Raw genomic sequence first — 27,181 nt, 5'->3', positions numbered from 1 at the left:
CGGAACATAAAGAGCACTGGAGGAGCGCACACAGAGAGAGAGAGACACATGCTTTGAAATCATTACAGCGAAGCTCACATGCTTTGGAGGAGCTTCAGAAGATGAGTGCAAAGGAATCCAATCTACTGCAGGCTGATCTGCGAGGAGTTTCTTCATTCGTGAACTCTCTCTCTCTCTTCTCCCACCCCTCCTCCAGTGACTTAACTTTCCTCTTGGCTTTCCGAGAGCCTCAGTCCGCTTGAATGCCGCAGGACGGCGAGACCCCCCCTTTCAGGAGCGCCAGCGGTTCACTGGCCGAGCACCTCTGGCAAAGAACGGAGAGGGAGGATTTGACCGCGGCCACTTTTGCCACAACGCTAGGTGAGTATGGGAGAGGATTTCTCTGAATAGGATCAAAGGGGAAGGGGAATCGGCACAGGCGTCTGTCCAATGGAAGGAACTCCTGGGAATTTTCCGACTTGTTCTGGATACTCTTACAGCACGGCGTAAGAGAAACATCTGTTGCTCCCTTTCTGTTTTTCGTTCAACAGCAGGAAAAATAAAATAAAACTCTGGGGCACCGTCTAAGCAACATAGCTGTCAACTTTCCCCCTTTTTAAAGAGAAATTCCCTTATTCCAAATAGGATTCCTCGCAAGAAAAGGGAAAAGTTGACAGCTAGTTGAAAGCAAAGGGCAGCAGTTTGCCAACTGATTAATTTCCCACTGTGAGGCAGCTGAACATTGGCTTAAAGCTGCGCTCTCATGCACAGTTCCTAGAAAGAAAGTCCAATTTGGCTCAGAGGAACTGACTTTGGAGTAAACACACTGAGGGCTGTATTGGGTGTCTCGCCCACTGAAATCAAGAGGGTCAGGGCTGCAATCCTATGCATGCATTTACCTGGGAGTAAGCTCCACTGAAAGCACGGAGACTTGCTTTTGAGGAAGGAGGGGCAAATCTGTCAAATGTCCGTCCTTCCACATTTCTACATCAGTTTGCAAACGAAACATTTTAAAAACTCACAAAAATTCTCAGGCGAATTTAACGTACATCTCTCCTGATAAAAAACAACATAAGATTTCTGCTTCCCCCTGGAATGACATTTTTGTATGTTACTTTCACCAATACATTCATTTTCATGGACTCTTTCCCCTAACACACACTTTTTGGGGGACACAATTTTGGGGGGTTGGAGAACCATGCTGAAAAATTCAGAGAAGTGCAAATTTTGAAGGATATTTGTGTGGTGCTTCCTTTGGGAAGTACAAATTAGGTAGGCTAAAAGGTGAACCGAACTGAATTTCTTCCCCATCCCTACTTCTGAGTAAACATGCAGGAGATTGCACTATCAGGGTTCTTCAACTCAGCCAGGTCTCATCCTGTGCTTTTAACAAATGTGATGGAGGATGGACTAAACAAGGGTGATGTCATGGTTAGGACGACTCAGCTCGGCTCTTAGGGAAGGGTAGGGTTATTCATGCTGATGGCTGTTTTACACCATGATTCATCCAGCCTCATGATTAGACTGCTGTAAAGTGCTCTGTGTGGGGCTTCCCCTGGGGTTGGTCCGGATGCTGCAGCCAAGTTGCTGAATGGCGAACTTGGATGGGCAAATATCATGTCTGTGCTGGAGGAACATCACTAGCTGCCAGATAGCTACTGGGATATGCTAGGGTTGCCATATTTCAAGAAGTGAAAACCCGGACACAAATGTGAATATTCTATCCATTTTTCAAGGATGAATCCTGGCTATTTCCAGGAAATTCTGGACTTATGGCATCCCTAGATATGCTCAAGGTCTTGCGATTAACGACTCAGGACCAGGTTACCTGAAAGATTCCCCTGCCATCGTATAGCGCTGCAAGATCACGTCGATCACCTGGGCAAATCTTTCTTCTTTCCATCTCTGGGCTAGTAGCATCCGTGCGGCTGTTGTTGCATACATAACAAGTCTTTTCTGCTCCTTTGGAATGTCGGTACCTATAATTCCTAATAGAAAAGCTTCTGGTTTTTTAACAAAAGTTATTTAAAACATTTTTTTCCACTTAATTACAGTGGTACCTTGGTCCTCAAATGCCTTGGTACTCAAACAACTTGGAACCCAAACACTGCAAACCCGGAAGTAAGTGTTCCGGTTTGCGAACGTTTTTCAGAAGCCAAACTTGCTCCGTTTTGAGTGTTACGTTTCTGTTTAGAGTGCCACACTTCCAATTTGAGTGCTACACTGAGGTCTGTCTGTTTTTGCTATTTCTTTTGTGTTTTTGTTTTTGTGGCTCTTTTTGTTTTGTTTTTGTGACTATGTGGAACCCAGTTCAGCTACTGATTGATTGATTGATTGTGTGACTGCAGTACATTGTTTATTGCTTTCATTTTATGGATCGATGGTCTTGTTAGATAGTAAATTCCATGTCAAATTGCTGTTTTCGGGGTTGTTTTTAAAAGTCTGGAACGGATCAATCCATTTTGCATTACTTTCTATGGGAAAGCGCGGCTTGGTTTTGGAACGCTTTGGTTTTGGAACGGACTTCCGGATCGGATTAAGTCTGAGAACCAAGGTACCACTGTATATGTCATCTCCCAGAAAGCTTTTATCACCTTACATGACCACACTCTGGTTTCTCTTCACATCATATAAAACTTTCACCTTTTACTTTTTATGTTCTTATGAACCAATGCAATGTGTGTGTGTTTGCAAAGAAGTGTTTGCCATTCCATCTCTGCAATTTCTATGATTCTATGTTCCAAACATCTCATGGACTTCAGGTGTGCTCCTGAAACATCTCACATGAGAAGAAGACGTGAGCTTTCAGATGCTGACTTGGCTTTCATCGTTCACAATATATGTAACCACAGGCGGATATTTCGTGAAGGCTGAAATCCTATACATATTGATATGGAATCAATCCCATTCAAGTCTATGGTTATTGTGTGTGTTTTTTACCCCTGAGTAGACAAGTATGGATGGGACGCCGGTGGCGCTGTGGTCTAAACCACAGAGCCTAGGACTTGCCGATCAGAAGGTCGGCGGTTCAAATCCCTGCGACGGGGTGAGCTCCCGTTGCTCGGTCCCTGCTCCTGCCAACCTAGCAGTTCGAAAGCACATCAAAGTGCAAGTAGATAAATAGGTACCGCTCTGGCGGGAAGGTAAATGGCATTTCCGTGAGCCACTCTGGTTCGCCAGAAGCGGCTTAGTCATGCTGGCCACATGACCCAGAAGCTGTAAGCCGGCTCCCTCGGCCAATAAAGCACGATGAGCACCGCAACCCCAGAGTCAGTCACGACTGGACCTAATGGTCAGGGGTACCTTTACAATGGAGTTGCATTGTAAACAAGGCATTTGATGAAGCCCTCAAGGAACGGATGCTTTAGCTGAGATTCCTGCAACGCAGAGAGTTGGAGTTGAGGAACCCTGATTCTATGAATGGCTCTGGGAAGATGGGCAGAAGGGTCAATGGGAGGAACCATTCCTCATAGGAAGATGGGGGTCACCCCATGAAATAGTGGATTGTTGCATCACTTGGTTTCTTCATGTCACCCCTAGGTGGCCTCCCTCTTGGGCTGATTCTTGACCGAAGTGTCCCATTTGCTGTTGTTCTGTGGGCTACCACAGCTATTTCCTGTTTGGAGTATGGCTGGTAAATGTGGTCTTTGCTGTCCTCCAGGCAACAGCCGTTGCAACGCGACTGTTTGACACATTTACGACCTCAAGCTGGCGCATGGCTTATTTTATTTATTGCAGAGGAACATAGGAAGAAGCTGTCTTCTACTGAGTCTGGCAATTGGCCAATCCGGCTCAGTGTTTTTATCTGTCACAGAATGGTTGCAACTTTCCGGGGGTTTAGGCAAAGGTCTCTCCTAGACCTACTTGAAGATACCAGAAATTGGACCTGGGACCACTCAAGGCGGTAGATGAAGGCTACTTAGGTCTCCCATTCAGGAGCTGGCTGCAACCAGGCCAGCACAGAATCATAAAATTATATAATAATAATGATAATTTATTATTTATACCCCTCCCATCTGGCTGTGTCCCCCCTAGCCACTCTGGAAGGCTTCCAACAAAACACTAAAATACAATAATCTATTAAACATTAAAAGCTTCCCTAAACAGGGCTGCCTTTAGATGTCTTCTAAAAGTTTGGTAGTTATTTTTCTCTTTGACATCTGGTGGGAGGGTGTTCCACAGGGTGGGTGCCACTACCAAAAAGGCCCTCTGCCTGGTTCCCTGTAACTTAGCTTCTCGCAGCGAGGGAACCGCCAGAAGGCCCTCGGCGCTGGACCTCAGTGTCCAGGCAGAACGATGGAGGTGGAGACGCTCCTTCAGGTCTACTGGGACGAGGCCGTTTAGGGCTTTCAAGGTCAGCACCAACACTTTGAATTGTGCTCGGAAATGTACTGGGAGCCAGTGTAGGTCTTTCAAGACTGGTGTTATGTGGTCTCGGCGGCCGCTCCCAGTCACCAGTCTAGCTGCCGCATTCTGGATTAGTTGTAGTTTCCGGGTCACCTTCAAAGGTAGCCCCACGTAGAGCGCATTACAGTAGTCCAAGCGAGAGATAACTAGAGCATGCACCACTCTGGCGAGACAGTCTGCGGGCAGAGAGGGTCTCAGCCTGCGTACCAGATGGAGCTGATAAACAGCTGCCCCGGACACAGAATTGACCTGCACCTCCATGGACAGCTGTGAGTCCAAAATGACTCACAGGCTGCACACCTGGTCTTTCAGGGGCATGGTTACCCCATTCAGGACCAGGGAGTCCCCCACACCTGCCCACCTCCTGTCCCCTAAAACAGTACTTCTGTCTTGTCAGGATTCAACCTCAATCTGTTAGCCACCATCCATCCTCCAATCTCCTTCCCTGTAATGCAGGAATCTCAGCAAAAGCATCCATGACAGATGGCTATCCAACCTCTGCTTAGAAATCTCCAAGGAAAGAAAGCCCATCACCTCCTGAGGGAAGCTGTTCCCCTGTCAAACAGTTCATACATTAGGAAAGTTCATCCTGTCGTTCAGAACCTGCCCTCCAGAGCAGAAGAAAACAAGTTTGCTCCATTTTCCGTGTGACGGCCCTTGAGACATTTGAAGACGGCTATCAAATCTCTTCTCAGCCTCTTCTTTTCCAGGCTAAACATGTTCAACTCCCTCAACTGATCCGCATAAGGCTTTCTTATTGTTATTTTTAATTAAAAGTCACCACTAGGGATTGGGGGGGGGGATTCAGTTCAGTTCACATTTAAAGGCAAACTTACCTCATATTCACTTCCTGAAACAGTCCGAGAACAAAAGCTATCCTTTGAAATTTGAAATTTGAAATTTGCACTTCTCCAAATTTTGCAATGCAGCGCTCCAGCCAAGTCATGCGTACCAAAATGCATTTGCTAGGGTAAAATGCACATTCAGATGCATATGTTGGCGGAAGCAGCATACAAAAACGCAATGGGTTCAGGAAGGTTGCTTTGCAAATATAGAGATCCAACACAGAATTGCATAGTCACTCTACGTGGGGCTGCCCTTGAGACTGACCCAGAAACTCCAGCGGGTGCAGAATGCTGCAGCGAGACTCTTTACGGGGTCTTCGCTGCGAGATCACATTCACCCGGTGCTATACCAGCTGCACTGGCTCCCGGTGAAGTACAGGATCAGCTTCAAGCTGCTGGTTTTAACCTTTAAAGCCCTATACTGCCTAGGACCCTCGTACCTACGGGACCACCTCTCCTGGTATGTCCCACGGAGGACCTTACAGTCTTGAAATAAAACACCTTGGAGGTCCCAGGCCACAGGGAGGTTAGGCTGGCCTCAACCAGAGCCAGGGCTTTTTCGGCCGTGGCCCCGATCTGGTGGAACGCTCTGTCACAAGAGACTAGGGCCCTGCGGGGCTTGACATCTTTCTGCAGGGCCTCCAAGACAGAGCTGTTCCACCAGGCCTTTGGCCAGGGCACAGCCTGACCCCCTCTCTCCTCCTATAATCTTCACAAAACTCTAGCCCAATGGCTGCCATTAATTTGATTTTGAATTGATTTTTAAATGAACTGATTTTAGAATGCTGTGCTACTTTTATTGTTGTTAGCCGCTCTGGGGCCAGCTTCGGCTGGGGAGGGTGGGATATAAATAAAAAATTATCATTACTATTATTATTATTATTATAGAAACATATGTACTCTATGTTAGGTCCTTCTAAAATTTTGATGAATATTCTTGAGCCGTTAAGACAGTGTGGTCTAGTGGTTAGAGTATCAGACTATGACCCAGAAGGTACAGGGTTCAAATCCACTCTCAGCTATGATGTTCGCTGGGTGACCTTGGGCCAGTCACTGCCTCTCCTCGCGACCTACCTCACAGAGTTGTTGCAGGAATTAAATCAGTAGGAGGGAAACCATGTTTGCCACTTTGAGCTCCTTGGAGACAAAGGTGGGATACAAATGCAATAAGAATAATAAAAAAGAAGAAAGAAAATTGTTTGCAAACTGATATGAAAATGTGGAGAACTGAAAAAATAAGAAAACGAGAGAAATTGAAACTTGATAATCACCGTTGCACATCATGGACACACTAAGTTATTTTAACTCACAGTTTTGAAGGATCTTGAACGGGGACGGACGGACCTACAAAGCCTGTTCTACTGGATACGACAGTGAGACAGGAAAAAATAATGAGTGTGTAAGGACTTTGAGCAACAAGGGCTCCGTCATATCACAACTTCCCGTAAAAGTCTATCTCCAATCTTTATGCTGAGTGATTTTACAGCAACCTCCACCCCCCAATCCTTTGAGGTTTATACCATTCACTCTTCGGGTTTTTTTGAAAAGATATTTGGGGATTTTCAAGCAGACGCAGAAAAACCTAAAGTAAATACCCATGCTGACAGATCCCTTCTGATAAAACCTATGGTTGATAAGTCAACCATTCCCCAAGAGCAAAGTCAGCTGACCAGGAGAAGAGTATTTCTTTTTTTTAAGCCAGAACACTTGCCCCAAACTTACCCTAAATAGCCAGGCTCCACCATTGCTGCCACCCCTTGTCCAGCACTGGGGACCCCATCACTAGGTCTAGAGTGGTGGTTCTCAAACTTTTTTCTCTGGGGCACACTTATTATTGAGGGGAAGTGCGTGGAACAGGTCTCGGTGTTTCGATTTCTGGGAATGGAGTTGAGAGACGACCTAACCTGGGGAGAAAACAGCAAAGACCTGATGAAGAGAGCACAGCAGAGGTTATATTTTCTGAGAATCCTCCGGAAAAACAATCTCTCAAAGGACCTGTTGATGGCATTTTACCACTGCACTGTGGAGAGCGTATTAACTTATGGTCTCTGTGTGTGTGTGGTTTGGGAGCTGCACGGCCTGGGAAAAAACAATTCTGTCCAGGGTTGTAAAGACTGCGGAGAGAATAATTGGGTTCACTCTTCCCACCTTGGATCAAATCTATGCTTCCAGGTGCCACAAGAAAGCGGCAGAGATAGCGCAGGATAGTGCACACCCCGGAAATGATCTCTTTCAGCTTCTGTCTTCTGGAAGAAGGTACAGGGTTATAAAGGCCAGGACTAGCCGCCTGAGAAACAGTTTCTACGCAAATGCAATTCTGGTTCTAAACGCAGCATAAAGGGTCTCTATAGTATAGTGTATTTTAAAATGGGGTTTCAGAGTTTTTAGGGGTTTTTGAATGTTTTATGTAGTTTTTCAATTTCATTGTTCTGCATGGAACAATGACAATAAAGATATTGTATATCGTATATCGTATATCAGAAAAAAAAAATGTTCACGCTACACCTAATTTTTGATTGATAAGAAATACATTTGAAAACAAACGAACAAAGAAGCATAGGGTCCAAAGTAGGCATTAATTTGGCATCCTAGCCAATCCTCTGCCACAAGAAGGAATGGAAGAGACACTCAAAGTAACTCAAATTTAAAAGCAAGGCTACCTAGCTTGCACTTTCAGAAACAATATGTGGAAACATGGCAAGGCTTTGAAATTCGAAATTCTTTGAATTTCACAGCGCAGTTCTCCAGCCAAGTGATGTGTGCTAAAAGGCATAAAAGCGTACCTTAAGAATGCATATAGTGGCTGAAATAGCATAGAAAAATTGCATTATTTGGGAGGAAGTTTCTTTGCAAAGATGCTCATAATAGACAAAGTGGTATAGAAATGTGTGCATTCAGTTCTCACTAAAATCCGGATGAATTTTCATGAGGAATATTCAAAAACAATTTTGCAAATTGATATGAAAATGATATGAAAAACAATTTTGCAAATTGATATGAAAGGGTGGAGAACTGAATTTAAGATTGGAGAAATGAGAAACTGAAACTGACCGATTCCCCCATCCATACCCACTATTTGTTCTTCATGATGCCTATCACAGCTTTCAAAAACCTGTTTCTTCCAATTCCTACCTTAAACAACTGGTTTGGTCTCTAACTTGGACTCCCTTTTTCTCCCACTCTACAGAGCCATGAAATTCTACCTCTTTCTCTTCCTCGCAGCGCTGAATGGAGACGTCTCAACCTTCTCAATGATGGAACGGTCGCCCTGTGAAATTGTAAGAACTTTGGCAAAGGGTTCGAACCCAAGCAGGGCAAATCCTGCAAGAACCTGGTGTAATGTCTTGGTTTCAGTAAGGCTTTTGACAAAACCCACCATGATATTCTCTAGAGGAAGCTGGCAAAATGGGGGTCAAACGAGGTCATTGTCTTTTTTTTAAAAAAATAATTTTTATTCATTTTCCAAACAAGTTTTATACAGTCAACAAATTATTTTACACTCATGCTTCAATTTTTGACTTCCCTCAGTTTCTCTGTCAATCTTTCGAAAAATTTCTATTTATTGACGCATTTCTGAACATGATATTGCCTTTCCCCACTCCTTTTCCTCTTACTCTCTTTTTTGCAGTATTTCTTACTATTTCACAGAGTCTCTTCAAAACCAACAAGCATTGTCTGTGCATCACATACATTTTTCAGATATTCTGTAAATTTCCCCCAGTCCTCGATAAACTTTTGGTCTTTCTGGTATCGAATCTTCCCAGTCAATTTGTCCAATTCTGCATATTCGATCAATTTGCTTCTCCATTCTTCCACTGTTGGAATTTCTTCCTGTTTCCATCTTTGGGCCAGAAGTATCCTTGCGGCAGTCACTGCATATTGAAACAGTTTACAGTCTCTCTTATTGATTTCATTTCCTACCATTCCTAATAGAAAGGCTTCTTGTTTTTTAACGAACGTATATTTCAACATCTTTTTCAATTCATTGTATATCATTTCCCAGAAGTCTTTCACCTTTTTACACTCCCACCACATATGATAGAAAGTACCTTCTTTTTCTTTACATTTCCAACACTTATTGCATGTTTTATACATTTTGGCCAGTTTAACTGGCGTTATATACCATCTGTAAAACATTTTCATTACATTTCCTTTCAACGCAGTACATGCCGTAAATTTTAGCCTTTCATTCCATAATTTCATCCAATCATCATACTGTATTTTGTAACCAAAGTCTCTTGCCCAGTGTATCATTACTACTTTTACCTCTTCATCTTTTGTATGCCACTCCAGCAACACTTTATACATTTTAGACAGGTTTTTATACTCATTATTCAATACCTCCACTTGGAATTTTGATTCTTTACCTTCTTACCCACACATTTTACAATCTTTTTTAAACATATCATTAATCTGAAAGTAGTGTAACCAGTCGTAAACAAATTCTTTCACCTCTTCATAAGTTTTCATTTTCCATTTCCCCCCTTCTCTTATTACCAATTCTCCATATGTTATCCACCTCCCCCTCATGTTAATTTTTTTCACACTCATCACTTCTAATGGTGAAATCCAATGGGGGAGTCTAGGTTCCAACAAGTTTTTATACCTCTCCCACACCTCTATCAGTGATCTTCGGAAGATGTGGTTTTCAAAACCTTTGTGAATTTTTTTCTTCTCATACCATAGGTAAGCATGCCAACCAAATCTGTTGTCAAATCCTTCTAAATCTAACAGCTCTCCATTCTCTAATTTAATCCATTCCTTTATCCAACAGAGGCATGATGCTTCATAATATAATTTCAAATCTGGCAGGGCGAAGCCACCTCTCTCTTTTGCATCTGTTAATAACTTAAACTGAATCCTTGGCTTCTTACCCTGCCAGATATATCTTGAAATTATTTTTTGCCATTCTTTAAAAATTGATGCCCCCTTAATTATCGGCAATGATTGGAAAAGGAATAACATCTTTGGTAGCACACTCATTTTTATCGTGGATATTCTCCCCCAAAAGGACAATTTCAGTCTTCCCCACACCTCCAAATCCCTTTTTATCTGATTCCACATAGGTAAGTAATTGTTTTGAAACAAATCAATGTTCTTGGGGGTTAACCATATTCCTAAATACTTCACTTCGTTCACCACTTCTATCTCTGTCCTTTGTTGTATTTCCTCAATTAGTTCATGATTCATGTTTTTAGCCATGATTTTCGTCTTTTTTTTTGTTGAGATAAAATCCTGCAACTCGACCAAATTGTTCTATTTCTTCTAAGATTCTTTCAATACTTTCCACTGGTTCTTCTACTGTCAATACCAAGTCATCCACGAATGCTTTAACTTTGTATTCCTTTTTCCCTATAGACACCCCTTTTATATCTTCATTTTTTCTTACTGATTTTAGCAAAATTTCCAGCACCATAATGAATAATAGTGGCGACAGTGGGCATCCCTGCCTTGTACCTTTGGTTATTTTAATATCTTCTGTGGTATAGTTGTTTACTATTAGCTTTGCTTTCTGTTCTGTATATATTGCCTTTATCCCATTATAAAATTCCTTACCCACTTCCATATACTCTAGGTTTTTTAACATAAAGTTCCATGATATATTATCGAAGGCCTTTTCAGCATCCACAAAGATTAAAATAGCTTGTTTTTCATTTCTGGCATTCAGATATTCCAATATATTTATTATGTTTCTTATATTATCTTTCATCTGTCTGCCAGGAAGAAAGCCCGCTTGATCCTTATGTATAAATTCTTGCAATACTTTTTTCATTCTCTTTGCTAGTATACTCGCAAAGATTTTATAGTCAATGTTCAACAGCGAAATAGGCCTATAATTTTTAACCTGTGTCAAATCCGAATCTTGTTTGGGGATAAGTGTGATAAAGGCTTCTTTCCATGTTTCCGGAATTTCACAGTTCTTTAATATGTTGTTTATGACTTCTTTCAATGGTAGGGTGCTTCTCATTTTCTTATAATATCTGGCTGTAAATCCATCTGGTCCTGGAGCTTTCCCTTTTTTCAATTCCTTTATTGCCTCTTTTATTTCTTCTGTTTCAATTGGGGCGTTCAAAAAATCTTTTTTCTCCGTCGGGATCTTCTGCACTTCTTTTTCCTTTAAAAATCTTTCTATCTTTCTCATATTATTCTTTTCCTTGCTTTTATATAGTTGTTTGTAGAAATCCAAGAATCCTTTTCTAATTTGTTTCGGGTTTTCTATTTCTGTGCCGCCGATAATGATTTTGTTTACTGTATTCTGTTCCTTTCTCTTCTTAATCTGCCACGCCAGCCATTTTCCTGATTTATTCGTGAATTCAGAGTTTCTTTGTCTCATTCTTTTTATATTCCCTTCTACTTCCTTATTTATCCAAACGAGGTCAGGTGTATTTGTAGCTGGTTGACTGACCGAACCCCAAGAGTACTCACGAATGGTTCCTCATCATCCTGTTCTTCATAAACAACTTGGATGAAGGAACTGAGGGGATGCTCATCCAATTTGCAGATGGCAGCGAATTGGGAGGGCTGTAGCTAAGCCTGGCAGAGGGAAAACACACCTTTAAAGTAGTGTTTGAGTCGCATGGTATTATAAACAAAAATTGCCCTTTTCCCTTATGGGGTATCCAAGAGCCCATATAGAGTCCTTACATAGGTTCCCTATTGGTAGGAGAGAATAACAGAGGCCAACCAGAGAATATTGAGAAGCAAAGCAGCTAGTAAGCTTGATCTTTATTGATCTGTTGCAACAGGGTGCTCCCCTCACCCGCAGGAGAGAGGAGGAACCCAGAAAAATGGCGCACAAGGCCTTATAAAGACTTTTGAAATTGCCACCCTGCAGATCAAGACCACCCCCAGAAACATCATACATACATCACAGAAGGGGTGTAACCTAAGACCACCCCTCAGATACATCACACCTACATCACAAAAAGGCGGTCTAAAACAGAAATTTTGAATGTTGTTTTTCTCCTGTCCTTGTTTATGTCCTGTCTGGCAGGTTACTTGATTGGATTGCCTGGGGAGCCTGGCCATTCTTTTGTAGTGATAAATACTTAGTTCCTGGGCCATGTCACAGGCTCACACCCTATTCAAACACAGACATACCCTTAAGACAGGATTTGTGAAGGACAAGACAATGGGAAGGCTTTTCCTTTGACCTTGCAGAGAAAACATTTGGTCAGTTTGGGAATCAAAATGGTTCCAGGTTGGCCTTCTTGTGCTGATCTATGTACGTGCTTGGTTGGTACACTTATGAACATTATCATATATCTAAGACCATAAAATTCCTATCACAATGGTCCTTTTTGCCAGCTTAACTGGCATGTTGTTGTAAGCCAGAAAATGGCTTATCTCCTGAGTTTACGCCAACAAAACTCAGAAACGAGAGGAGTTAGGAATCCAACATTGTTTATTGCAAAGCAATAGGTTACAGTCGGATCGTTCCGCAAAACTGCAACTCCTCCTGGTAGTCCAGCCAGTGGTATTTATAAAATTGCAAACAAAGCATTTCAATTTCCACCAATCATACACATCATTACCTCATTTCATGTTTAATACACCTGCGCAATAAGCACTGGCAATTTCTGCTGATTAAGTTCTGATTCCCACTGTGTTCTGTTACATTGTGTTAGTGTGCTAATGTTGGGAAACTGTGTTACATGGAGCCATTTGCACCATGTAGCAACTTACGTTCTAGCTCAGGGGTCAGCAACTGAAGCCCATGGATCGTGTGCTTGCATGAGCATGTGCAGCCACGATTTTTGGCGGCTGCGCATGCGCAGATGTGATTTTCGGCACCCCCGAACTGAGTTGTCCGCTCCCATGCTGTGCTAAATCAGCACAGCACGGCACAGGGACTCGCTTCCGCGGTGCCGAAAATCGCGTCTGCACAAACACAGACACTGAAAAACACACCTGTACATGTGCAGACGCCAAAAATCGTGGGGGCGCACGCTCATGCGCACACACGATCCGGCCCACGGAGGGATCTCCGCGGGGCCGATCCGGCCCAGGGAAGATAAACCTTGCTGAGCCCTGTTCTATCTTTGAGCTGTATCTTTGTGATTCACATATTAGCCGTATTTCTGCCCCAATTGGGGGGGGGGGCAGCAACTTGCAAAATCACCAGTTTCATAAAGTGACAGGCTACTTTTCTTTTCTTTTTTTCACAATAATATTTATTATTTTCATACAAAAACATAACAAAAGAGAGAATAAACAATAATAAAAGGAAAAAAAGGAAAAGAAAAAAAGGAAGAAAGAATATAAAACATAAAATACATCCAACCACCACGTAAATTAAGACTTAATTAATTAATTAAAATCCATCTTCATCAACATATTACTTGACTTCCTCTAATCTCTTCCATCTGAATTTCTTAGTAATTATATATAGCAGTTTCCAATATCATTATTTCATAAAACCATATCATAGTCATAATCATATTTTCTAACTTTTCTTATCATACTTTTTCTTATTTAAATACTTAATCCTAATTTAGTCCTAGGCCTAATTGTTTCTTTCAAGTGGTTACATATCTTTAATATTACAATATTTATTCAAATATTCTTTGAATTTATTCCAGTCTTCTTGGTGTTCCTCTTCCTTCTGGTCGCGGATTCTCCCGGTGAGGTCAGCCACTCCATAAACTCCATAAACTCATCTGCCTTGTGAAAGGCTACTTTTCTATTAGAAGCACACTCAAGGATTTCATAGAATCATAAAATCATAGAGTTGGAAGAGACCACAAGGGCCATCGAGTCCAACCCCCTGCCAAGCAGGAAACACCATCAGAGCACTCCTGACATATGGTTGTCAAGCCTCTGCTTAAAGACCTCCAAAGAAGGAGACTCTACCACACTCCCTGGCAGCAAATTCCACAGTCGAACAGATCTTACTGTCAGGAAGTTCTTCCTAATGTTTAGGTGGAATCTTCTTTCTTGTAGTTTGGATCCATTGCTCCGTGTCCGCTTCTCTGGAGCAGCAGAAAACAACCTTTCTCCCTCCTCTATGTGACATCCTTTTATATCTTTGAACATGGCTATCATATCACCCCTTAACCTCCTCCAGGCTAAACATGCCCAGCTCCCTTAGCCGTTCCTCATAAGGCATCGTTTCCAGGCCTTGACCATTTTGGTTGCCCTCCTCTGGACACGTTCCAGTTTGTCAGTGTCCTTCTTGAACTGTGGTGCCCAGAACTGGACGCAGTACTCCAGGTGAGGTCTGACCAGAGCAGAATACAGTGGCACTATTACTTCCCTTGATCTAGATGCTATACTCCTATTGATACAGCCCAGAATTGCATTGGTTTTTTTAGCTGCTGCGTCACACTGTTGGCTCATGGGTACACATTACGGGGTACACATTGTCACATTTATTGTGGCCCTTTGGGCCACTGCCACAATGTCACCAGGTCAAGGGTTACTAGGACCCAGTCTAAGTCCTCCCTCTCTAGTCATTTCATACTCCCCAGAGCTCCCCCTTTCCAGGACTTATACTGGCATAAGATCTGCTGGAGGTATCTCTGCTTGAACCATGAAGGATGGAGAGTTACACCACCGTAGCCTGAACGCACCAGGATCTTCCCAGCTCAGCTGGCTCCTAGCCACACACATCCTTGCTGTAGGGTTGCTCTCATAAGCTAGGAACTGTGCCCGCTTCACATTTCTGCAACAGCGCTAAGCGAAGAGAGCTCAGATTGGTGCAGCGTCCGAACGATGCCAGCTTTCACCTTGGTTTCATTCTTACCCGTCCGAGTACAGATTGGCACTTCTTCTTTCAGGCATTGCAAATTCAATTAAAATAAATTGCCCAAACATAATGTAGGAACACAGAAAGCTGTCTTTTATACCCACTGACGGAAAATGGCTGTTCAAAGTTTCGGGCAAGGTGACTTTCCGCAGCCCTTCTTGGAGATGCCAAAAGTTGAACTCTGGACCTTCTGCATGCCAAGCAAGGGCTCTGCTACTGAGCTACAGCCTTCCCCATGGCATTTGTGCAATTATCGTTAGATATCCATTCACCTGGAGGCAGGTGGCGCTGTGGGTTAAACCACAGACCCTAGGACTTGCCGATCAGAAGGTCGGCGGTTCGAATCTCCGCGACGGGGTGAGCTCCCATTGCTCAGTCCCTGCTCCTGCCAACCTAGCAGTTTGAAAGCACATCAAAGTGCAAGTAGATAAATAGGTACCACTCCAGTGGGAAGGTAAAGGGCGTTTCCGTGCGCTGCTCTGGTTCGCCAGAAGCGGCTTAGTCATGCTGGCCACATGCCCCGGAAGCTGTATGCCGACTCCTTCGGCCACTAAAGCGAGATGAGTGCCGCAACCCCAGAGTCGGTCACAACTGGACCTAATGGTCAGGGGTCCCTTTACCTTTACTATCCATTCACCCATGTATATCACACACACATGCACAAAAACCAAATTGTATGTTACAGTGGTACCTCTGGTTACAGTGGCTTCAGGTTGCAGACACTTCAGGTTACAGACTCCACTAACCCAGAAATAGTACCTCAGGTTAAGAACTTTGCTTCAGGATGAGAACAGAAATTGTGCGGCGGCAGCGGGAGGCCCCACTAGCTAAAGTGGTACCTCAGGTTAGGAACAGTTTCAGGTTAAGAACGGACCTCCGGAACGAATTAAGTTCTTAACCAGAGGTACCACTGTATTTTGCAATCACATACAGCGGTGCCTTGGTTGTCAAATGCTTCAGAAGCCGAACGTTTTGGTTTTTCGAACACTGAAAAACCAAAAGTGAATGCTTCCATTTTCGAACGTGCCTCAGGAGTCGAACAGTCTCCATTTTCTCAATGACATTTGCCAACCAACCATTGAGCCTTGGTTGTTAACTGTTTTGGAAGTCGAACGGTATTCCGGAATGGATTACGTTTGACACCTGAGTTAAAAATAAAAATAAAAATAAAAATAAAAATAAAAATAAAAATAAAAATAAAAATAAAAATAAAAATAAAAATAAAAATAAAAATAAAAATAAAAATAAAAATTTATTTATACCCCGCCCATCTGACTGGGCTTCCCCAGCCACTCTGGGCAGCTTCACAAAAAAATATTAAAATACAGTAATACATCAAACATTAAAAGCTTCCCTAAACAGGGCTGCCTTCAGATGTCTTCTAAAAGTCTGGTAGTTGTTGTTCTCTTTGACATCTGGTGGGAGGGCATTCCACAGGGTGGGTGCCACTACCGAAAAGGCCCTCTGCCTAGTTCCCTGTAACTTGGCTTCTCTCAGTGAGGGAACTGCCAGAAGGCCCTTGGAACTGGACCTCAGTGTCCAGGCAGAACGATGGGGGTGGAGACGTTCCTTCAGATATACTGGACCGAGGCTGTTTAGGGCTTTAAAGGTCAGCACCAACACTTTGAATTGTGCTCGGAAACATACTGGGAGCCAATGTAGGTCTTTCAAGGTGTTATATGGTCTCGGCGGCCGCTCCCAGTCACCAGTCTGGCTGCCGCATTCTGGATTAGTTGTAGTTTCCGGGTCACCTTCCAAGGTAGCCCCACGTAGAGCGCATTGCAGTAGTCCAAGCGGAAGATAACCAGAGCTTGCACCACTCTGGCGAGACAGTCCGCAACTGAGGTACCACTATATAAGGAAGCCACAATGGATCACTTCAGTCGTGCTTTTCTGCAGAGAAATAGCTGAGGGTAAGAGAGAGTTCCATAGTCTGATCTGGCCTGCAGCAGATGCACACCCAGTGATAATCTGTTCTACAAATCCTGTCCATAGTCACCTGAGTTTGCTGCCTTCTTCCTGTATGTCACTGTCTCCCAGACTGAACTAAAGGCGCCCAGTCTCAAGAAGCTGTCTTTGAACGACTCAGACCATGGATTCATCTAGGTTCCTATAGGCTACACTGGCTGGCAGCTGCTCTCCAGGGTTTAGGGCAGCTATGCCCTGTTAATGCTTCGTTCTTGGCCAAGCGATTCTAGTGTCTCTTCGCTGGAACGAATCAAAGACCGAGCAAAGCTCTCATTCTCCCGCCGTTGTTGACTGGGATGCTCTGTGAGGACGTGGGGAGGTCAGGAGATTCAAGTTTCGTTAAGCCGTCTTGTCTTCAAGCCAGAGAGCCAGCTGTAACATAAAGCAAGGACAGGCAGCCTTCTCCGTTGGCAGATCTTGAAATCATTCTCATGCTCTCCTGTGCCTTTCCACAAAGCTTATTCGGAAGAGTTTCCTGTTAAATTTATGTCCCAAGTTGATCAGGGAATTTAGGGGTGCACAGAGTCGTCTTCAACCAGCCCTGCTTGAAGAGTTAGTTGTACACAAACTCTGGAAATCCTATCTTTTGCTTGTTCTTGTTGGAAAGGGAATCCATGCGGCATTGCTGCCAAATGCTTGCGTTCCAGTGCTTGCTGGGTTGTCTTCCCTTGTTTTTTGCAGACCTGATTTGGCCAGAGGAGAGCTTGAAAATGCATTTCTAGCCTGTGCAAGGTTTGAGCTGCCTGGGCTTTTAAAGAGCAACTGTACCTTTAATCAAAAGCTTCCTGTTTTCAGATTCGTTCGATTGCTTCCTATTACACTTTAACAAGAATGGCTGGAGGCTAGTACAGTAGTACCTCGGTTTAAGTACTTAATTCGTTCCGGAGATCCGTACTTAACCTGAAACTGTTCTTAACCTGAAGCACCACTTTAGCTAATGGGGACTCCTGGTGCTGCCGCGCCACCAGAGCACGATTTCTGTTCTCATCCTGAAGCAAAGTTCTTAACCTTTCTTAAAAGTTTTCTTAAAGTTCTTAAGCAAAGTTCTTAACCTGAGAGCCAGTGTGGTGTAGTGGTTAAGAGCGGTAGACTCGTAATCTGGTGAACCGGTTTTGCATCTCCGCTCCTCCACATGCAGCTGCTGGGTGACCTTGGGCCAGTCACACTTCTCTGAAGTCTCTCAGCCCCACTCACCTCACAGAGTGTTTGTTGTGGGGGAGGAAGGGAAAGGAGAATGTTAGCCGCTTTGAGACTCCTTTGGGTAGTGATAAAGCGGGATATCAAATCCAAAAAAAAAACCCCAAGCAGAAAACCCTGAAGCACTATTTCTGGGTTAGCGGAATCTGTAACCTGAAGCGTATGTAACCTGAAGCGTATGTAACCCGAGGTACCACTGTAATAATTAACACACATATACACAAGGGTGGAAGAGGACTAATTCAGGGGCAACCTGCCAACAGGAAACTTTTAATTAACATTGCTGGAGACCTTAGCCAAATAGGATGCATGTTACAACAGGATTTGGGTCAAGGAGAAGGGCATTGCTGGTCCCTATCATGCTATATTAAGTGTGGAACCACCCTTTTAACCCCTGTTAATTGTGGAAGAGTAATCCCTTCACTGGGGATGCGGGTGGCGCTGTGGGTAAAACCTCAGCGCCTAGGACTTGCCGATCGCATGGTCGGCGGTTCGAATCCCCGCGGCGGGGTGCGCTCCCGTCGTTCGGTCCCAGCGCCTGCCAACCTAGCAGTTCGAAAGCACCTCCGGGTGCAAGTAGATAAATAGGGACCGCTTACCAGCGGGAAGGTAAACGGCGTTCCGTGTGCTGCGCTGGCTCGCCAGATGCAGCTTGTCACGCTGGCCACGTGACCCGGAAGTGTCTGCGGACAGCGCTGGCTCCCGGCCTATAGAGTGAGATGAGTGCACAACCCTAGAGTCTGGCAAGACTGGCCCGTACGGGCAGGGGTACCTTTACCTTTACCTTTACTAATCCCTTCACAGTGCCAACGGGCTCTAGCATGGAAGCAACTGTGAGCTGTCGCCCGAGTCAGTGAGCCAAGCCTCCGGGGAATGTGCCATTTGGGTGTAGCCTGTGCTTCGTCCGGCCTGTTCATCTGCAGTTGTACACATCTTGCATTACTCACAGGCACGAGTGAGCTGGACGTTGCTCAGCTCCTTCGAAAGAGTTCTGCCTGTCTGATTTTGTCCACGCTGAAGCACCAGCAGATGTTTTGGGGAGGGTTTTCCCAGAGAACAGTCATTCTGAAGAACTCTCGCTCAGTTCTCCTCGGGAATTATAGGATTCCTGAATATTTGAGGGATCCGGGCTTTGCCTAAGATGGGTGGAAACAGCCCCGGGTTGTCTTGGATGAAGACACCTAGAGCAGGCATGTCCAACAGGTAGATACGGCCTAGGACCCTCGTACCTACGGGACCGCCTCTCCTGGTATGTCCCACAGAGGAACTTACGGTCTTCAAACAAAAACATCCTGAAGGTCCCAGGCCACAGAGAGGTTAGGCTGGCCTCAACTTGAGCCAGGGCTTTTTCGGCTGTGGCTCCAATCTGGTGGAACGCTCTGTCACAAGAGATGAGGGCCCTGCGGGACTTGACATCTTTCCGCAGGGCCTGCAAGACAGAGCTGTTCCACCAGGCCTTTGGTCAGGGCACAGCCTGACTCTCTCTTTTGGCAATCTTCACAGAATTTAGCCTAATGGTTGCCATCAATTTGAGTTGAATTAATTTTAATGAAATGATTTTAGAATGTTGTATTATTTTATTGTTGTTAGCCACCCTGAGCCCAGCTTTGGCTAGGGAGGGCAGGATATAAATAAAATTTATCATCATTATTATTATCTACCGGTAGATCACTGGACGTCTGCAGTAGATCACTGGTAGATCATTGGCTCCCCGAAAGAAGCTGAACAACTGTGGCTCCCCTAAAAAAAGCTCAACATTTTACCTCCTCCCTGAAAAAACTCAACAACTTTGACCTGAACCCCCAAAAAGGGGGTAGATCACTGCCAGTTTTGAGTAGATCACAGTTTCTTGGGAGTTGGCCACCCCTGACCTAGAGCAATCTGGGGCCACCAACAGGTGGACTGAAAGAAGGATTCAATTATCTGCTCAGCAAACAAAGCTGCCATACTGAGTCAGGCCATCAGTACATCTGGCCTGGCATTGCTTAACCTAAGTAGCAGCTACCTGCTTCCATAGCCTAGTGGGTAGAGCATCTGTTTTGCATGCAGAAAACCCAGGTTGGTTCCCTTCAGGTAGGGCTGGGAGAGATTCGGTGCTGGAAACCCTGGAGAGGTGCTGGCAGTCCGTGCAGGCAATACTGAGTTTCATTTGGTGGATGGTCTGTCTTAGCATTAGTGATGTATGGAAGTGAGAGCTGGACCACAAAGAAGGCTGATCGCCGGAGAATGGATGCTTTTGAATTGTGGTGCTGGAGGAGACTCGCGAGAGTCCCATGGACTGCAAGAAGATCAAACCTATCCATTCTGAAGGAAATCAGCCCTGAGTGCTCACTGGAAGGACAGATCCTGAAGCTGAGGCTCCAATACTTTGGCCACCTCATGAGAAGAGAAGACTCCCTGGAAAAGACCCTGATGTTGGGAAAGATGGAGGGCACAAGGAGAAGGGGACGACAGAGGACGAGATGGTTGGACAGTGTTCTCGAAGCTACAAACATGAGTCTGACCAAACTGCGGGAGGCAGTGGAAGACAGGAGTGTCTGGCGTGCTCTGGTCCATGAGGTCACAAAGAGTCAGACACAACTAAACGACTAAACAACAACAACAACTGTCTTAGCATGAAGGAAGCTTCTCATGTTCGGAAGAACATTCCCCTTGGGAAGTGTTAGAACAAAGCTGCTGATCAAAGGAACATGAGTAAGTTGAAAAAACGATGGGCCCCTCAGAGAGGTCCGAAGCATTGCCTAGCCCCCAAATAGTTCCCTCGGCCGTTCCTGCGAGGGCTGGAGCCCGTGCGAACGACACGCATCCTGTTTTCCTTCGGCATTCTTTCCTATTCCATATGGAATACCCCTGAATAGACTGCGGTCGCGGAGCCAAGAAAGAAAGGAGATTATATTTGCAAAGCAGAAGAGAGATCTGGAGAAACTTGGACGGGGTTCAAAAGTAATGTCTGGGCAGGAAAGGAGAGGGTGGTGAGAGGGGGGAGCCCCCCCATATGGAAAGAGATATAGAGGCTTTGTTTGGGAATTATGATGGGTGGGGAGGGTGCTCAGCAAAATCTCCAATGACAGATGCAACCTTTTTCAGCCGTGGGCCAGTCCACCGTCCCTCAGACGAGGTGGTGGGCCGGACTATATTATATTTTTTTGGGGGGGGGAAATGAACGAATTCCTATGCCCCACAAATCACCCAGAGATGCATTTTAAATAAAAGCACACATTCTGCTCATGTAAAAACACACTGATTCCTGGACCGTCCGCAGGCCGGATTGAGAAGGCGATTGGGCCGGATCCGGCCTGCGGGCCTTGGGTTGCCTACCACTGATAGATGCAGACAAGAAGGGATTGGTGCAGGTGCCCCGGAAACAATAGCTGACAGCCACAGTGGATGTTCAGCTTCCAAAAAACATTCAAAAACCGGAACACTCACTTCCGGGTTTCCGGCGTTTGAGAACCAAGGCCTTTGAGAACCAAGGTACCACTGTGTCCGTGAATTTGTCTGGTCCTCTAAGTCTGTGGCCATCACAACTTCTCCTGCAAGGACATTACTGCATGCATGCCGCAGAGGGATAACTCTGTTGGTAGAGCGTGAGACTCAGAGGTTTGTGGGTTTGAGCCACACAATGGGCAAAATATCCCTGCATTGCAGGGGTTGGACTAAATGACCTTTGGGGTTCCTTTCAACTCTACAAGTCTATAATCCCCATAATATTTTTTTGAAATAATTTTTATTGGATTTTACAGATATAGAATCATAACAGTACAATACAAAAATACATATCCTTATTTAGAGATTTCTCCTAATCTCTCAAATTCCCACCTTCCCTTCCATGGGTCCTATTGTCATCCTTTTCAACTGCATATTATTTCATAATCCATGTTTTATGTCTCTCCATTTTATCCATAGCATTTGCTACATTACAAGTGTTATCCAAGATAAATTATAAATTTTTCCCTTTCTTTATTGAAGTTTTGGTCTTCTTGGTTCCTGAGCTTTCCGGTCAGTCTCGCCATTTTGGTGTAGTCCAACAGCTTAATTTGCCATTTCTCTCTGGTAGAGACTTTATCTTCTTTCCATTTTGGGGCTAGTATGTTGTCGCATACATAAAAAGTCTTTTCTGCTCTTTTGGAATATCGATACCTACAATTCCTAATAAAAAATCGGAATTTATTTATTATGGTCCCCATAATTTAATTCTGTGCAGTGTTTCGAGGTTCCCTCTTTTATCTGCCCCGAATCTTCCAACATTTATTTTCGTTGGATGGCTTTGAGCTGTAGGCAATGTGAATCTCATCCTAGCTCATTCCGCTCTCTCTCTCTCTCTTTCTCCTTTTCTGTAGAGAAGTATGGAGGCATTTTGTCACGGCAAAGATCTTCACCAGATACCTCCGGAGCTTCACCCAAATTTACGTAAAATCGACCTCTCCAAAAACAAGCTCCTGAACATCACAGAGAGTCCCCTGGCTTTTTACACCTCCCTCCGCCATCTAGACTTAAGTTCCAATTATATCGGTTTCATCGAGTCTGAAATCTTCAGAGATATGAGGAATTTGGAGGAGATCAACTTGGCCGACAACCAGCTCTACCAGTTGGCTCAACATGACCTGTGGCTTGGCTCACTCCCCCAAGTCAGAACGCTAGACTTGTCCCGCAACAGACTCTACACAGGGATGGCTGAACATTTCATCCACAAAGCTCCTTCGCTTCAGCATCTTTCATTGGCGGAGAACAGCATTATAGAAATTTCACAGAGGACGTTCCAGGGGTCTCCAGGTCTGGTTGAAGTGAACCTTCACAGCAATATGATCATGGAGATAGAAGAAGGAGCCTTTGAGATCCTGTCACAACTCTCCAAGCTCAACCTCTCTATGAACTCCCTCACCTGTATTGCTGGCTTCAACCTGAAACAGCTGAGAGTTCTCGATCTCAGCCGGAACAGCATCGAGACCTTCCATTCCACCAAATCCGAGGAGGAGTTCAACCTGGTTTGGCTGGACTTGAGCGAGAATAAGCTCCTGCGGTTCCCATTTCTCACGCAGGCAAGCAAACTGGCCTACCTGAATTTATCCAAGAACATAATGCAGTTTGTTATGGTGGAATCTCCACGTGATGACGATGATGGCGACTACGGCTGGATGGACACAACTCTTGGTCTTCAGAACCAGGCTCAGAAGAACAACACCATCTCTCCACATCTGCCTGGACTGTTATATTTGGACCTGAGCTACAATGAGATCCAAACCATCCCAAGCGAGTTCTTTACTTCCATGTCTGCCCTTCAGGTTCTCAACCTCAGCAAAAACTGCCTCCAGACTTTCATGGCAAGTGCCGAGCTGGTCTCACTGACCATCCTCGACCTCAGTTCTAACTCTTTGCAGCATCTGGAATGGGGTTCGGGCACCCTGGTCAACTTGCAGAAGCTCTTCCTCCAAAGCAACCGTCTCCAAGCGCTGCCACCAGACATCTTTGCCCACCTCCCTCGCCTCTCACTCCTGAACCTCCGAAGCAACAACCTCTGTCTTTGTGGCTTCTATTCAGGGTTAGCCAGGAAAAGGCTCGCTGGGGAGGACCGCGGCTGCATCTCGTTTGTTGACCTTCCTGAACTTCAGCACTTGTATCTTTCGGACAACAAACTGAAGAGGATTCCCATGCATGCTTTCTACAGGACTCAACTCGTGGCCTTGGACCTCTCTCTGAACTGGGGACTCCACATAGAGCCCAAATCTTTCTCGGGCTTGGAGATGTCTCTAAAATATATGGATTTGCACGGGAATGGCATGACATCTCTGAGCACTGACTTCCCGCTTTTCCCGCACCTCGTATATCTCAACTTGTCAGACAACCGATTGAGCTGGTTGCCTGCTTGGTCTGAGAACTGCTGTTCTTTGGAAGTCCTGGATCTGCAGAACAACAGCTTCAGTGACCTCAAAGGTAGCAAGATCCCAACTTTGGAGAAGAACCTACGGAACTTGTACCTGGCAGGCAACCCGCTCAGTTGCTGCGGGAACATTTGGCTCTCCCAAATGATCCACAGGGCCACTGTGGAGATCCCCAACTTGGACCTCACCAAATGTCAGTACGCCAAGAGCTTTGGCTATGAAGAAGAAATGGCGGTCAGGGACATCAGGCCAGAAGATTGCGAGAAGGAAGACCTCAAGAAGATGAGCGTCTTGATCTTGGTGGCAGCTGTCCTGGCTCTGTCCCTGGTCGTTGTCGGGGTGGGTGTGTTTTGCTGCTATCGCAGGCACATGTTTGGCCGACACTTTAAGGCATAGGTCTTACATCTGAGGTGGGCTTCCATCCCTACATCCCTCACCACTGGACAACTCACATCCAAAGGTGTGAACAGACCCCACTGAAGAACATGGGAGGTGAGAAGATGAAAGCTTGGTCTGTGGGATTACTCTGCGATGACTCATTCACACATGCAGAACAAATCTACTTTATTTTTCAATTAAAATTGTACATTCATCTTTTGAGCTGCTGAGCAATGATGCATAGAGCACATGGTCTCCTTAAATAATTTGAGCATAAGACATATGTTTACAGAACAGTTTGCAAAGGAATCATGTCAACGCTCTGGAACAGTCAAGTCCAGCCAAACAGGCAGTGCTATTGTCTTTCTTGGGGCAGAGAGATGGGGCTGGCTGGGACCAAAAATGGACTCCAGGTCAGATGTGTGGCTTGGAAAGTGCAAAGCTACAAACGGGTCTTTGGACAGAGCCCCTGTCCTTGCCCACGAGCACCAAGACCTTCAAGTTTTCTTGCAGTTCTGGTTTAGAATGTGCTCAAAATAGATGCCCCCTCAGCTAACAGAGGAGCATACATGCAAGTCCTCACTTGGTGACCAGGTTACTCAGAAACAGCCAAAAAAACCACCTCATTTGGGGATCCTCCAGCCATGAAGATAAACCCAGCCATGAACTACCCACATTTCTCAAACTGTTGACACCTGGGACCCCCCCCTTTTTTTTCTGGATTAGAATGGGAGGTGCATCAATCATTCTTATAATTAAGAAACCACCCGTATTTCCTCTCCCATCTATCACAGGTGTGGGAAATCTCAGGCTAAGGGGCCAAAGGTCTATCTACCTGGTCTTCAGAACTGTCTCCAGGCCACACACCCTTCTGAGACACAAGTCCTCTGCCCCAGCGCACATCTCCCACCCGCCCTGCTTCCCACCATTGTCTAATATTATTGCCTCGCTGGAATGTGTCCTCGGAGTCTGGTGATGCTTCTTGGTTACCCTGGTTAATCCTTCCGTCCTTCCTCTGCCCAGGTCAGGTTGGGCTGGGATGCTGCCTGCTGAGTAGCAATAATGCTTCCAGACCCCCTCAGGAGGTTGTGGGCTCCCTTTCCTGGGAGGCCTTAAAGCAGAGGTTGGAGGGCCACCTGCCGTGGTTGCTTTAGCTGAGATTCCTGCATTGCAGAGGGTTGGACTAGATGAGAGCCATCTTCAAATATCTCAAGGGCTTTCACATGGAAGATGGAGAAAGCTTGTTTTCTCCTGCTCCAGAGAGTAGGACTCAAACCAGTGGCTTCAAGTTACAAGAAAGGAGATTCCAGCTGTTCGACGGTGGAAAGGTCTCCTTCGGGAGATGGTGGGCTCTTCTTCCTTGGAGGTTTCCAAGCAGAGGTTGGGTGGCCATCTGTCATGGGTGCTTTAGCTGGGATTCCTGCATTGCAGGGGGCTGGACTAGAGGACCCTTGGAGATCCTTCCAACTCTATGATTCCTAGACTTGCCAGCTGTCAGGTAGCCTCTGCAAGGAATCCCTCTTACTGTTACTCCCTTCCCTGAGAGATGATGTCACTGCCCATATATGGGCAGTGAGGTGGGAAAAAGGCTGGGTGGGGCAGTTTCCTAAGGCAGGGGTGTGGAACCTCAGGCCCAGGGTCCAAAATCTGGGTCCAGTTATCTGGGACACACCTTCCTCACATACCCACACCACAGGCCATGCCCTTTACCAGCCCTGCTCCACACCCTCCTGGGTTGTTTTTGCCAGGCTGGAATTTGTCCTTGAACTCGGAGAATGATCCTTGATCATCTGGATGGAGGAGAGAGGCCACATTCTCTTCTGGGCAACCATCTGAGGGCCACACGCCAGTGTTGGGCATTAGGTGGCTCAGAGGCAAAAGGGGACAGAGCAACAAATGTACCGTATTTTTCGCTCCATAGGGCGCACCGGACTATAGGGCGCACCTAGTTTTTAGGGGGGGGAAATAAAGGGGGAAAAAATTATGGATCCCGCTCACTGTCTTGGCTTTGTTTTTAGCCGCGGGGTTGGGGCAGGGAAGCCCGAGCTTCCCCCGACCCCAGCCCCCAGAACAGGTCTGGGAGCGGCAGCAAGGTTGCGCGCAGCCTTGCCGCCGCTCCTGGAGCTTGTGGGGCTGGGGGCGTGCTCCGAAGGCTTGCGGATAGCAGCCTGAAGCCTGGAGAGCGAGAGGGGTTGGTGCGAACCGACCCCTCTCGCTCTCCAGGCTTCAGCGAAAGCAACACGAAGCCTCCGGAGCGCGGAGGGAGCGCTCCCTCTGCGCTTTGGAGGCTTCCCGTTGTTATCGCTGAAGCCAAGGAGCCTGCATTCGCTCCATAGGACGCACACACATTTCCCCTTCATTTTTGAAGGGGAAAAACTGTGTCCTATAGAGCGAAAAATACGGTAAATGTCTGCCTTTGAAGAATAGGCTGCTTCCTAGACACACAAACCGCTCTCTATCCCTCACCCAGGCAAGGAAGAAGCATTATCCAAGCTGAAGGACACATGTGAGGCAGGCAAAAACACACTAGGCTGGTGCAAAGCATGGCCAGTCAAGATTGTGGCTGAGAGGGTCTCAAGGGCCACAGAGAGAGCTTTGAGGGGCCAAAGGCTGGGGGTCTCCCAGCAAGAGCCTTGCTGGGTGGGTTGACCAGCATGTTTCATCAGAGATTTTGCACCTTTCTGATCCTGCAAAACCGAGAGCCGGAGTTGTTAAAAATAAAAATGAGAAATGTTTGTTGACGCTTCAAAGCAATAAACCACAACGGACTTTTTACCTTT

The 27,181-nt window shown here is 45.5% G+C and overlaps 1 protein-coding gene across 2 annotated transcripts; it reads left to right on the top strand.

Moving 5' to 3' along the window:
- LRRC32 (leucine rich repeat containing 32) lies at positions 1-27,181 on the top strand. 2 transcript variants are annotated; one of them, XM_081002090.1, is made up of 3 exons: positions 1-360; positions 8,454-8,509; positions 22,485-27,181. In XM_081002090.1, exons 1-3 carry the CDS (start codon positions 243-245, stop codon positions 24,417-24,419), a joined length of 2,109 nt encoding a protein of 702 aa, XP_080858216.1. In that variant the 5' UTR covers positions 1-242; the 3' UTR covers positions 24,420-27,181. The 2 variants fall into 2 exon arrangements, with proteins under 2 accessions (XP_080858216.1, XP_080858217.1); XM_081002091.1 differs by having other exon boundaries at positions 208-360; positions 8,419-8,509.

The sequence above is a fragment of the Podarcis pityusensis genome (assembly GCF_964106645.2).
Source record: "Podarcis pityusensis genome assembly, chromosome: 4".
NCBI lineage: Eukaryota > Metazoa > Chordata > Lepidosauria > Squamata > Lacertidae > Podarcis > Podarcis pityusensis.
Note: the sequence above shows the minus strand (reverse complement) of the source record. Positions and strands in the feature narration are given on the sequence as shown.